The sequence below is a fragment of the Prionailurus viverrinus genome, chromosome A1 (assembly GCF_022837055.1).
Source record: "Prionailurus viverrinus isolate Anna chromosome A1, UM_Priviv_1.0, whole genome shotgun sequence".
NCBI lineage: Eukaryota > Metazoa > Chordata > Mammalia > Carnivora > Felidae > Prionailurus > Prionailurus viverrinus.
Window position 1 is genome coordinate 105,309,147 of NC_062561.1, and position 14,208 is coordinate 105,323,354.

Sequence of the window (14,208 nt, forward strand, 5' to 3'; positions counted from 1 at the left end):
TGTTTTACACCTGTCCTGCCCCTCAGAAGCCCTGGCTGCTCCCCCAGAGACTGTTAGTAGAGACCACCATGCTTTTCTAATGTAGGGCAGACTCCGTTTTCTCCTTTGCCCCATCTTCCTCTGCCTCCCTCCAACATAATCCACCCGAGGGACTGAAGCCCCTGAATTCCAAACAGCAGGCAGGGTTAGTAGGGAATTTGCTTTGAAGCATCTGCTGCAAAGCTCCCCTGAAGCAAGGCAGCAATTTACCTGGCTACTTGATTGGCGTAGGAGAAGACATCACTGGTGATGCAAAGCACACATTAATAGTTCAATAAACTGTCCAACATCTACTTGATTGGGTGGGGCAATGAGAAGCCACTGAAAGTAAGTAATTGTGTTAGCATTTATTGTTCATTTTTTTTTTCTTCCATTGGTTTAAAGATGAAGGGGAAAATCCCAACCAAAAAGAAAAAAAAAATGGTGGGGGATGCTAGCCTCTGGATTTGGTGGACACTGTCTTATAGGCAACCCCTTCTAAACTGGCCAGCTATCTCCTGGATGTTCGTCTCCTTTTCCCTTTACTTTGGGTGGCCCTAGTCACAGGACAAGGAGTTTCCTGTTGCATGTTGGTGATAATCAACTCTTCATTTTTTCCTAGATGTCATATTAACTTGAAGGCTATCTTAGCAGAGATTGGACCTGAGACCATTAAAAAAAAATTTTTTTTTAATGTTTATCTATTTTGAGGGAGAGAGAAACAGAGTGCAAGCAGGGGAGGAGCAGAGAAAGAGGGAGACACAGAATCTGAAGCAGGCTCCAGGCTCTGAGCTGTCAGCATGGAGCCTGATGTGGGACTCGAACCCATGAACCTTGAGATCATGACCTGAGCCGAAGTCAGACGCTTCACCGACTGAGCTACCCAGGTGGCCCCTGAGACCAATTTTTAAATAAGGCTTCTAGGTTGGTAGAAATTGCACTGAGTGTCAAGGAACAGGAATCTAGAAAACGGTGATTTAAAAAATTAGAGATTTTCAGGGGTGCCTGGGTGGCTCAGTCAGTTAAACGTTGGACTCTTGATTTTGGCTTAGGTTATGATCTTCTCGTTCGTGGGTTCAAGCCCTAAATTAGGCTCTGTGCTGACAGTGTTGAGCCTACTTGGGATTCTCTCTCTCTCCCTCTCCCTCTGCCCCTCCTGTGGTCTCTCTCTCTTTCTCAAAATAAATAAATAAACTAAAAAAAATCTGAGGTTTTCTTATTCTTACATTTGGAAGTAGAAGGTCTAGTACTGATAGTGGGGCTTCATGCAGCCCCCAGGACCGTCTTATGTTTCCACTCTGTAATCCTTACCTCATTCTTGGGGCATCGAGGTTATAATATGGTCACTCCACCTATTACATCATGTATCCAGACAGGAAGAAGGGCAAGGACAAAGGGTCTAGTCAGCCGAGGCTACCTGCCTTTTGAAGGGCTTTCCCAAAAGTCCCATCTGGTGACTTTCACCTATATTTCATTGTCCTGAAATGTGTCGCGTGGCCATCCGTAGATGCAAGGGAGGCTGGGAATTGTAGCTTTCAGCTGGGCTCATTACCACCCTGACAAAAATTAAGGTTCTGTTAGTAAAGAAGAAAGGAGAATGGCTATCAACTAGGCACCTAGCCATGACTGCCACATTCCATATTATTTTGCCCTTTTGTTCAAGTTAGTTTGCCTTCTGGGAGAACAAACCAAGTTTCAGCAAACAAAAGGAAATCTTCTGCAAACTCTTCTCTTCTCTGTGTACCTGTCCAAAGGCATAAAAGTGATTTTTGTATTGGTAATTGATATGATGCATGTTACAGTTTGCTCCATTAGTGAACATCATCCTGAATTGATTATGTTTGGGGGTGCATGTGTGTAGTTATTTACACAGCTGCCTCAAATGGCCAGTTGTTGATTAATCATCTTTTAGTACCTTCTCTCCTCTGACTTTTACTTCTCTGTGTGGATACATCAACAAGCACTTCGGGGCGCATGCATTGGTTAAGCATCTGACTTCGGCTCAGGTCATGATCTCATGGTTTGTGGGTTTGAGCCCCGCGTTGGGACCTGTGCTGACAGCTCAGAGCCCGGAGCCTGCTTTGGATTCTCTGTCTCCCTCTCTTTCTCTGCCCCTCCCCAACTCATACTTGCTCACACACACACACACACACACACACACACACACACACTCTCTCTCTCTCTCTCTCTCTCTCTCTCTCTCAAAAATAACTAACATTAAAAAAACACATTTCTTTCTTGCTCCCTGATCTTTGTATCAGAGCCAGTCCTCACTCATGACTGCTCTGCACTGTACCTTTCTTCATTACAGATTTAGTGTCATGGGTGCCTTAATTTCAGCATGCCCGAGTAAACTTAATGTCTGTCCCTTCCAAAATTTCTCGTCTTCTGTGTCGCTCATATCAATGAGTGTACATTCCCAGGTTTCAGGAGTCCTTACTGAAGCCTCCCTCATGTTCCTTCCTCCCCACAACCATTTGATGTTACAATCTTGTTCAGGTAGTGTGCCACGTATTCTCATATTTGTCATCTTGTCTTGAATCCGTTGCCACTTCTTGGACTCACCCAGTTTGGACGAGCTGTGTTTAGCTATTTTGTTGCCACAATAAGTATCCCATGTTTTATTTCATTTCATGAATGGCTTCGCATGTAATCTAGGATGTGCAGCTCTCTGCGATATTTTCCAATTACTGTGTTTTCATTTAGATGACATTTTAAAAATGTAAACAATTGTGGATCACCTGAACGGCTGCCTTAGTAGTGAGTGCTGACAATTGATTTCATTGCCTGTGTAGGTGTTTGTGTTTTTTATTGTACCAACGGGCATTACTATAATTATCAATAGCCTACAGGAAAAAAAGGAAGGCAGAGGGACTTTGTCTTCCAATATGAGGCATTTGGGGCATATAAACTTCAATGAAGGCGCTGTATTTTGTTATTTTAACAAAGGTTTCCTGCTAGTTCAAATAAGTAAAACTGTGGCCCTAGAGGTATAAGTTGCTGAATTCCAAATAACCTGTCCTGGTAGAGCGAGTCTGATGTTAGGAGTGGAAGTTTGTTTCTGTAGAAATGGTATCATTGGTCATGTTGAATGAATACCATCAATTTGAGTGCTATCTTTCTTTAAGTTTATTTATTTATTTTAAGAGAGAGAGTGCACAAGCAGGAGAGAGGTAGAAAACGAGGGAGAGAGAGAGAGAATCCCAGGTAGGCTCCGCGTTGTCAGCACAGAGCCCAACGACGAACTGTGAGATCATGACCTGAGCCAAAACCAAGAGTTGGACGCTTAACTGACTGGGCCACCCAGGCACCCTGAATGTTATTATCTTTGTTAGTTTAAATGTAATGTTAGTTTACATGTAATTTAAAAGATGCTTACCTGTAGTTTGAGGTTTGTACAAATCTAAACAGCAATATGCTAACGATACCCAAGTGGCACTTCAGGTCTATGTGAACTCTTTGTTTTAAAAAGGGTGCGTGTATCACTCAGGTGGGCTAGAGCAGGGTCAGCAAACTATCAGATAAAGAGCTGGATAGTAGATACTTTAGGCTTTGGTGGCCATACAGTCTCTGTCAAAATGACTTAACTCTGATGTGGTGGCAGGAAAGCAGCCACAGATTAGATCTGACCAGATGAGCGTAGCTGTGTCCAATAAAACTTTGTTTACAGAGCCAGGCAACAGGCTTGATTGGGACTTCATGTCCAATGTGCTGACTCCAGGGCTAGAGAGTATGATCCTGGTTCCTGGGCTTGACATACAGTCTCTTCATTCTCTCTAGATTCACCTCCTACCTGCTCTTCTGAACATTGGCCGTGCCCTAGACATTCCAGAGCTGCTTCATCTCCCAAGCATGTCGCACTCTCCCAGGATTCCGCACCTTAGCTCATGCGCCCTGACACTTTCTTTCCCATCTTCTTAAACTAACTCCTACTCACCCTGGAAGATAAAACTTAAGGGGCCCTTGGGTGGCTCAGTCCATTAAGCATCAGATTCTTGATCGCAGCTCAAGTCATCATCTCAGAATTCATGAGTTTGAGCCCTGGGTCAGGCTCTGAGCTGACAGCATAGAGCCTGCTTGCGATTCTCTCTCTCCCCCTCTCTCTGCCCTTCCTTTCTCTCTCTCTCTGTCTCTCCCCCTCCCTCCTTCCCTCTCTCTCTTTCTCAAAACGAATGAATACAATTTTGGAAACAAACAAAACAGAAGCAAACCAAACAAAACAAAACACACTTCCTCTCAGAAGATGTCTTTGGCCCCTTGTGGCTGAGTTAATGCTTCTGTCTGCCCCCTCCTTGCTTCTTTAAATTCACTCCGTACTCCCATAACATTTTCAGGAAACTCATCTGTGTTGTAACTGGACACTTACTTGACTATTTTACTGTCTTCTCTAGGCTGATCTCCCTCTTCTCTGTAGCACATGCTGTTCCATCCTTATAATTATTACCAATTTAGAGGATTGATGGAAAGAACAGAAGGGGGTGAGTGTGAATTTTACATTGATGACATATTTACCCCACGGAACTCAGAAATGCCCCGAGTATGCCTTCAATTGTCAGAGTTAGGTATTCTCCCATCTGTGGAAATGGGGGCTCATGAGCTTTGCCAGTTTTGAAGAAATAAAGGGAATTTCATGTTTGTACATCCGGGTTTCGTGACTGTAAAACTGATGCCTGTGAAATGGATCAAAGTTAACTTTGACAAAGGGCAGGAAACAGATGAAAAATAAAGGAAAGAAGAAAAGGAAGAAAATCTGCAGTGGATGTTTGGGGTATAGGTAGGTAGGCTGAGTTGGCGATGTAATAATTGAAGTCTGGGTTTCTGGGCGGGGGGGAAGGTCAGAGGGGGATGTTTAGGGAAGTGAGCCTGAGAGTGATGGAAGGAATGAGGGCGGTAACCCTGAGCCTTGGGCAGGGGGAAACTTGGGGATGCAGGGGTCAGCAGTGTTAGACTTTGCCTTTCCCTTTATCACTTTGTCTCTCCTTGCTTCTTGCCATTCCCTTCCTCTGTTTCTGTTTTGTCTAGATGTTTATGCCCTGCCTTATCTTCTCCTGAACTAGCTATGACATGGTAAATATAAATATTGTGTTACTGATTTAAATGTTTTTCTTTTCTCTGTTTAAAGTGTTGATGTAGGTCAGTTGATCCTTGATCCCCCTTTTCTTAAAAGAATAACACATCCCTTCTAGAAGTTTAAAATGTTTCTACCCTTGTTAAGAAAAAAATAAATAAAGAAGAACTCTACTATGGTTACGCATTTTAGGAGAAACTCAAATCCTAAAAATAGAAAGTTAAGGGTAGCTCTTTTTTCCTATTTGATGATATAATTATTACACCAAAGGGAAAAAAGTATATTAAAAATTAATCTTAGTAAGCCACGAATGACTAGCGGTACAAATACTACAGGGAAAAGAAAGTAATTTTTTCAAAAAGAGGTAATGGGGTAAGATCAAGGAGAATGCCTAGGGCTCCCAGAATCAGCACCATCCTGCATACAAATAAACATAAGACGGTGGGTAAAGATACTGTGGCCGAATTTCCTAATCAGAAAAATATCTTTGAAATTTGAAAACCAAGTTGTGATTGTCAGATTTAAGAGTGATCTTAATACTAGACTATATTTTTGAGTCGATCTCTGAGCAGGACACTTTCTGTCTGTGATTGAGATCCTTCCATGGGATTGACAGTATTATATATATGCTTTCACACCAGACACAGGTCACACATATATCCCTGAGAAACAGGAGGTAATCAAATACTCCACAGGAAATGGCACTGGACACATTTTATTGTTAAGATTATTGCTTATGATTTGGGAAATGTTTTAACATTTGTCATCTGATCATTAAAATCAAAAGTCTTGTGTCCTAAGTAGTTTTCATTAGATGATGAAAACATCATCTAGTTTTCATTAGATGATGTTAGTGTTTTTATGCAAACGTGAAGACATTTTTACCAAATTATATTACTAACAGGGTCCAAATTTCAGGTCATATATTTTTTTTAATAAAGAAGACCTAGGGTCTTCCTTTAGTCAACTCAGGGAGCTAAGTTAGTGGTCCTTCACTGGAAACATAATCATCATTACACCTTGTTGTGTGTGGTAGGAACTCAGTGCTCCCGACAACCACGTAAGGTGAGTTCTCTGACTTCCCACTTACAGATGTGCAAGCAGAGATAGAAGGGGTGGGTAACTTGCCCAAAGTCACACAGGTGATGAGTGGCAGAGCCAGGGTGATGTCCCGACAGTCTGGCTCCTGAGGCCTTGGGCTTCACCTCCAAGCTTTGCTTCTTCTCACCATTCTTCCTCCCAAGTGCACCAGTTTTGTCGAATTGCTGTAGAAGATTCATTCCCTGTCACTGTGTGTTTGTGATCTATATGCACCTTTCGTGAATAAAACCGACAAAGCTTTGTCTGTATAAATGACCTGTGTTAATGTCTCTTGGCATTAAGATGCCTCGTGGGGAAGTAGAAATTATATTTTGCTGTCCTTGTCTGGATTCTTCAGTAATGGATTATGGCCACAGGATATGAAATCAACCTGTGGAAAAACTGAAAGGATCATCATTAATAACGGCGCACCTGACATCATATGGCGCCTGATGTGACATATCGAGAAGGATGCAACATCATCTATGTGATAGTAGTGCTAAAATGTTTCACCTGAATCTAACCATGAGGGAACGCTCAGACAAACACACATTTAAGGACATCCTGCATAGTCGCTGGCCTGGACTCTTCAAAGGCATCAGTGTCACGAAAGACAGAGAGGCCAAGGAGTTCTTTAAGATTGATGGAGCCAGGACGATGAAATGCAATGTATGATCCTTGTTTGGATTCTGGATCAGGAGAAAAAACAGCTGTAGAGGACATTGTTGGGACAAACAGGTCATTTTGAATATGCATTGCATATTAGATAATGTTAAGTCTCGTGAGTGTGATAATTGTGTAAGACAATGCCACTGCTCTTTCAGGCATAGAAAGGATATGTGTGTGTGTGTTTATAAAGTTAATAAACTATTAACAATTAGTGAATCTGCGTGAATGGCAAATTGGTGATTATTGTACTGTTCTCACAACTTTTTGGAGGGTTTGAAATGTTCATAAATTTAAAAGATCTGTGTGGGAATGGTATAGTAAGTGGATACACACACATACATGTATACACAAACATACATCACGCAGATATATACACACACATATACATACACACACATATACATACACACACCTATACACACATACACACCATACACACACACACACATACACGCACATACACACATGCACACACATACACACACATATATAGACACACATACACACATATACATACACACATATAGACACACATATACACACATATATAGACACACATACATAAACACAATTAGACACACACATATACATACACACACATATATACACACATATACACACATATAGACACACACATATACACACATATAGACACACACACATATAGACACACACATATACACACATATAGACACGTACATATATACATACACAGATATGTACACATACACACATATATACACATATATAGACACACACATATATAGACACACATATAGACACACATACACATGCACTTGTGTGTTCTTCCCTACACACATACACATGCACTTGTGTGTTCTTCCCTCCACCTGTGGCTCCTCTCTCTCACTAGGATCCTCTTCTCCCTCTTTACCTACTTACTGCTTACTCATTCTTCAAACATCAATTCTTTGCCAAGTCCTTCCTGGTCTATCTGCTTAGGGTGAAACCCCGGTACGGGCTTCTCGGGTGATAGGACACATGTCTCTGGTAATATTTACCCCAACAGCAATGAAAATTCTGTGATTGGATTACTGCTTTCTTTTTTTTTTTTTTTTTTCCCAACGTTTATTTATTTTTGGGACAGAGAGAGACATAGCATGAACAGGGGAGGGGCAGAGAGAGAGGGGGACACAGAATCGGAAACAGGCTCCAGGCTCTGAGCCATCAGCCCAGAGCCCGACGCAGGGCTCGAACTCACGGACCACGAGATCGTGACCTGGCTGAAGTCGGACGCTTAACCGACTGCGCCACCCAGGCGCCCCGGATTACTGCTTTCTGCTCTCACTAGGTTGCAGGCTTTCTCTTGTATTTGTTTTGCTTACCATGGTCACCATAGCAGGATCTTAGTAACTGATACATACTTTTAATACATGCTTTTTAAAATGGTTTTTTTTCCAGTAAAAATAATGAGAATTAAAAAAAACTTAACTAAATTTTTTAAGGTTTATTTATTTTTGAGAGAGAGAGAGAAAGAGAGAGAGAGAGAGAGACAGAGCGCTAGTGGGGGAGGGGCAGAGAGAGAGGGAGACAGAATCTGAAGCAGGCTCCAGGCTCTGAGAATGTCAGCACAGAGCCTGACAAGGGCTTAAAAAATATTTAGAATTTTTATCTTTACCGAGTCCCATCGTACTTAACTTAAAAAAGAATAGGTATTTTCTTCTGAAGCTTCATTCCAGGTCTTTATTTTTTTCCCCTTCACTGAGGCTAATTTCAGTTCTGAAGTTTATATGATCCCCTCTGACAATATAGACACATTATTGTCATAATGCTCCTTGAAAAATGGGTTAAGTCACTTGGCTTCTGTTTACTTTCATAATCGATATGACTTCATGCAAAATGAAGCAGCAGTTCACATCATTCTGTCAGTCCCCATGAAGGAAATACTGTTTTCCAAAATTAAAATTGTGAACCAACCCACAGGAGGATGTCGTCAAATAAACAAAGAATCATCGCTTATATTACACTGCCAAGTTTTTGATAAGCTTAATTCCTCTAAATGCATTTAACTTTAATGAAGAGTAATACAATTTAATAACAGCATAAAATGGAATCATTTATCTTCGCAGTCCAAAACATTGGGCAGATGTCCTCTCCTTAATATGTTGTTTCAATTGCAAGGTTTTTGTCCTTCCTCAGATTTGTCTTCCTCATTTCTCTATGTGCGGTTTGGGGAGTGATCTATATGTACATGTTTAATTAAATCACTCATCAGCCTGTGGTTTTCATGGTTGGAAATCTCTGGGATGCGTTATTTCAAGTTCTTGAGGCATTGATACTTATACAACCCAATAAAACTTGGTAATTATTAGCATATTAGTCAAAATTGTTTCAGTTGGAAGTGACATAAAGCCAATCTCAAACTGACTTAAGCAAAAAGGGGAATTTATTGGCACCCATAACTGGGGAGACCAAAGGTGGATGCTGGTTTCACAAGCTCAGATGAGGTGGGTCGGGGTCTCTCCTCCTCTCCTGACTTGCTTTCCTCTGGGTTAACTTCATTCTCAGGTGGGCACTTGAGTTATGCCCAGCAAGGGAGTGTTCGTATAACAACAGTAGGTCATTCATTGATACAGGGGTGAACTTCAGATACTTACAAATGGGGCAGGGGGCTCCAGCCCAGCCCAAACTGGGGTTTGGAGTCTGCCTGGATATCTATTAGTGTAATCTGCACTTTTTTTTTTTTGGCTTAAGGGGGGGTTTTGTTAGAAAACTCTCTTGTGAGACGATCAAGGTGGGGAGACACCATTAGTTTTTGAGCCTGTGAGAAAAGCAGAATTATAACCAAAGGTGAAATCATTGTTTTTATAAAGGATTTTTAAACTATGAAGGAAATGCAACACAGTTTTGGTGCTTGAAGGGCGTGATAGCTTTGAAATGCTTCCAGGAGACGACATCAGTGCAACAGAGGACGGCATCTCACGGAGAACAGTCATGAGCCCCAAAGCCATAGTTTCATTCCTGAGTTCCCTGTGGAGACTTCCAGAACTGCTTGAGTCTCTGGGGCGCAGAGGCAGTGTAATGTGGATTACAGTGACAAGAGACTTAGCCCCTTGGTTTATGGAAGGTGTTTCTAATTAGTTTTATATGGGCAGATTGCTTGACCCCAAGGTTTTCTTGCAGAGAGGGAATCAATGCGGAAGACGTTGTAAGAGTTAGAGTAAGTTAATGGGAGAATACAAAGGAATAGGTTATTGTGTGTTGGTAAATGTTTCATTTTGATAATTCGGTAACACATGCACCTTACACAAAAAGCAAGGGACATTATCCCAGGCTTGTCACGTGTTGTCTATAAGAAAGTGGTGTTGTCGCTCTACGTGGGCTTTTTCAAAAATAGAATCAGTGTTAGAAGAGCCATTTCAGACATGTTTCAAATCACTGGGAAACTTGAAGTTCCCTCATGTTGAGAACACTCTTCCTGTATAACCTCTTCTCTGGTTAAAAGCATTTAAAATGTTTGAGAAGCATATATAATGGAATTGCAGAGATTTATAGATTCCAATCAGTCATGTGGTCTGCAGAGTTCACTGTAAATTGTTATCTAGGAAAAAGCCTCTATTACTTTTGTTTGTATAAGCTCATATCCTAAATAAAACTCCTGCCAGCAGAATGCTCATTAAAGTGGATTTAAGATTCCAAATGAAAAGTTATTGATTTCAAAAAGGATAAACACCACTAAGCCTCAAGAATCATCTGAAGTTATTAAATTACCAATTTAGTTACTGTCATTATTTTTTTTTTTACTCTCTTGGTTATTTATTAAGTAAACTGTATAAGGTATAATGTTTGAAATGAAACTGTAAGATAACAGCCAATGGTTATTTTCCACACACATTTAGAAATTAATGATCTGCTGAAAAATGGTGATGGGTTTGGTCTCTCTTGCCCCAAATTCCTGGCCCTTGTAAAAAATATAGCCTACTTCATGTCCATGGGAAGGCAAGATTAGGATGGGTGTCACATGATAAATTTTTAGCCATCAGCATCTAGCCAAAAGAGCCTGACTTAGCCCTATCACATTTCCCATGTATATTTATGTACTGTACCATTTGGGTATTATAATAAAAAATTTTATCTGTCCCTGGAGACAAAATTGAGTTATATATTAAATGGCTATTTTCTTTGTTTTCTGCTTAGGTATGCGTGTAATGTGGTAGCATAATATATATTCCACACTTGTTTCATTCCTGCAGAGAGATAATATTTTTGCAGCTGACAGAGTAAAGACATCCTGTGCTTCTAGAATAAGAGAGAACATATTGGCAGGATAAAATACAGATGTTCCCAGTGTTTTTTCTACCTCATGGTTGCATTCAACAAAGGTTAACTTTCATGGGCATATTTCCCTGTCCTTGTTTAGGCAGTTGGACACACAAGTCCACAGCAAATTCAAGATTGTGAGAGGTTGTTCCAAGGAAAGTATTTCAGAAGGCTTTTAGTGGTGGGAAAGTAACTTAAGATCTCATACCCTGCCTCCCCACCCCACTGCATAGTAAGAATGAGACATCAAAGTAACTTCCCTGCTTCTCCTTAAGGAAAGAACTTGTAGTATAGCCATTTTTTTTCTCCTAAATTTATTTTTTCTTAATATAATACAAACAAAATTTCTCTTGTCATAGTCTAAGGAAAAGAAAGAGAAACTTGTGTGACAAAGATGATATCCTTTGCACCTGTTTGATCCCTTCCTTTTTCCCATTTCAGAAAGGAACAGTCCCAAGGAGTGTAAAAGGAGTATAAAAATATCATTTGTGTATTATTGTTGGAACATCTATGAAGCTGAGGAGTGTAACCGGCATTGGAACAGGTAGGAGTGAATAAAGGGGACACTGATGAGCCACTGTTCACGTTTTGACTGTCTGTTCTGGAACAACTAACTCTTGGGGTGCTTGGGTGGCTGAATCAGTTAAGTGTCCGACTCTTGATTTCAGCTCAGGTCATGATCTCAGGGTTCTACTCTAATTTCAGGTCATGATCTCAGGTTCTCCACCCTCTCAAAACAAACAAACAAACAAACAAACAAACAAACAAACCGACCTACACACACACACACACACACACACACACACACACACACACACAAAACTAATTCTTCTTCTGTAAGGATGAGAGAAAAATTTCCAGATACATTAAGGAATTCAGTAGTTCAAATGGGGAGGATCAGACATGAGCATTCAGATAGAATAATCTCTAGTAAAACAGACCTCCTGTAGAATAAAGGGAAGAACTTTGGGGTTGGGGGAGGTCATTTTCTTAATTAGATTCACAAGGATCCTTTTTTGAGCTTCTTAAGTGCAAACTTCCACAAAAACATACATGTTGAGACACAAAAAACCAATCTTGGAAATAAAAAGAAGAGTAGATACAGGACACTCTTCCAGAATACGCAGAGCATAACCTTTAAGATTGGGGAATTCCAGAAAGAAAATTCAAGAGGCAGGAAATGTTGAAGTATGAGAAGTAGTACCATGATTTTGTGGGTTCCGGAAGGAGAAAATAGTGGCTGAATGAGAAGTAATAATCCAGTAAACAAAAGAAGGCAGCTTCTCTGAATTGAAACAGTCAGCCTTTTATATGGAGCAGGGTTAGCATAGATTTAGGGGGTATGAATGGAGTCAGGTGGAAGCAGTCAGCTGGGAGAAAAAAGTCACCAAAGCAGGGGTGGGGGGGGGGAGTTTGAATGACATTAGACTTCTTACTTGCAACATTAACGTTAGAAAACCTTAGAGAAAATGTATAGATTTCTGGGAAAAAAAGTGTTAGGTTTCAAGAATTATATTCCAAGCCAAGCTCTTGTCTAAATGCAAAGGCAAATGAAAGCCTGGCTCAGATTTAAAAGAATTCAGAAATTAGATGACCTCTGTATGCTTTTGGAAAAACAGAACTTAAAGTAGACCTTCAAGCAAAAATTAATCAAAATAAAGAATTTAATAAAGACACAGTCATGTTTTAGGAAAAAAAGAGCAGTGAGCAAGAAAAACGTAGATGAAAATCTAGAGAATCGCTTGTAATGTGGTTGTGAAATTATGTACAATTTATAACAAAGAATTTTAAACAGAAAAATGTATATAATTTTAAAAACGTCCTAAAGATGGGGGAGGGGGAGAAAGAGAGAGAGGTGGAGAAGGAGAGAGTAAAGTGTGATGAAGTTTTTCTTGTCGAACCAGGAGGGTCTGTATCGGTAACTTCATTCTTGACATTAATGGAGAATAAATTAAAACAAATTTAAAAACATTAAACAAAACCAATTTAAACTGAGTCCATTGGAAAAGAAAGAAAAAAAGGGAAGCATTATTATTTCAAAGGATGGCAAAGTGTGTATGTGTGTGTGACAGAGAGAGAGAGAGAGAGAGGGAGAGAGAGAGGGAGAAAGAATGAGAACATGAGACCGAGATTTAGAGAAATACCAATTAGGTTTCTCTATTACAACTTCAAGGCCATGATGGAAGAACGGATTTACCTTTCTCTAAAACTGAACAAAACGTGTGAGGTGACTACTTTTAGGCACTGGAAAATAGTGCAGGACTCCAGTCTCAGCAAGACAGGAAATAAATGAGGTGAGCCCCACATCCAACCTGATTTTATGTCTGGGGGCGCTTTGCTGAACTGGCACTAAGTGAAGAGCCCAGGTGAAGAACATCAAGTCGTACTGAGCCGAGGAGACAGATAAGGCAGCAGAGGGCATGAAGAGGCAGTTGGGATTCACAGGATAGAATTCCAGAGACAAATGAGCTCTGCAGAAGGGAAATGTCAGAAGTGTGTGTGGAGATTCTTCTTACCTCTGGCTAAGAGCTGCTCTGGGCCTTGCCTGTACAGGGTAAGATTCTGTAAGACCTCTTGATTCTGCAAGACCACAGCTGCTGTGGCACTAAGAAATGAATGGAAATGCCAAAAGTCACGTAGTGCTAAAATATATTGGAGTTTTGACCCAACGATGGCAGAAAGACTTCATTGAGCACACGGGGCATTCGACTGAAACCCCAGGAATGCCACTCTTTTGGAATAAGGAATAGGAGCATATCCTAGAATTGAGGTCAAAATCAATATAGATTTGCCCAAAGAAAGCATAAAATGAAGCCTGAAGGATTAAAAGAATGAACCTGGTATGTAGTTGCTGGCCAGAACCAAACATTACACCTTAAAAAAAAAGTTTTGTTTGTTTTTTTTTATTTTTGAGAGAGAGAGAGAGTACACAGCGGAGAGGAGCATTCCTGGAATCCCAAGCAGGCTCTGCATTGTCAGCACCAAGGCCCACACAGGGCTCAAACTGAGGAACCAGGATATCATGACCTGAGCCAAAGTCAACAGTCAGGCCTTTAACCTACTGAGCCACCCAGGCGCCCCCAAACATAACA

At 40.7% G+C, this 14,208-nt stretch overlaps 1 protein-coding gene across 10 annotated transcripts in view; it reads left to right on the plus strand.

Moving 5' to 3' along the window:
• The window catches only part of LOC125162014 (uncharacterized), a 184,841-nt gene that overhangs the window by 147,702 nt on the left and 22,931 nt on the right, over positions 1-14,208 (plus strand). For 9 of the 10 annotated variants that reach the window (XR_007150868.1, XR_007150867.1, XR_007150874.1 and 6 more), the window contains exon 3: positions 11,558-11,660. Coding sequence is in view for 6 of the 10 variants with exons in the window: in XM_047852557.1 (XP_047708513.1) it covers positions 11,558-11,660 (103 nt within the window). In the remaining 4 variants the exon portion in view is untranslated. Of the gene's footprint in view, positions 1-4,409; positions 4,459-11,557; positions 11,661-14,208 lie in introns of those variants that run through there. The other variant, XR_007150879.1, reaches the window with a different exon arrangement.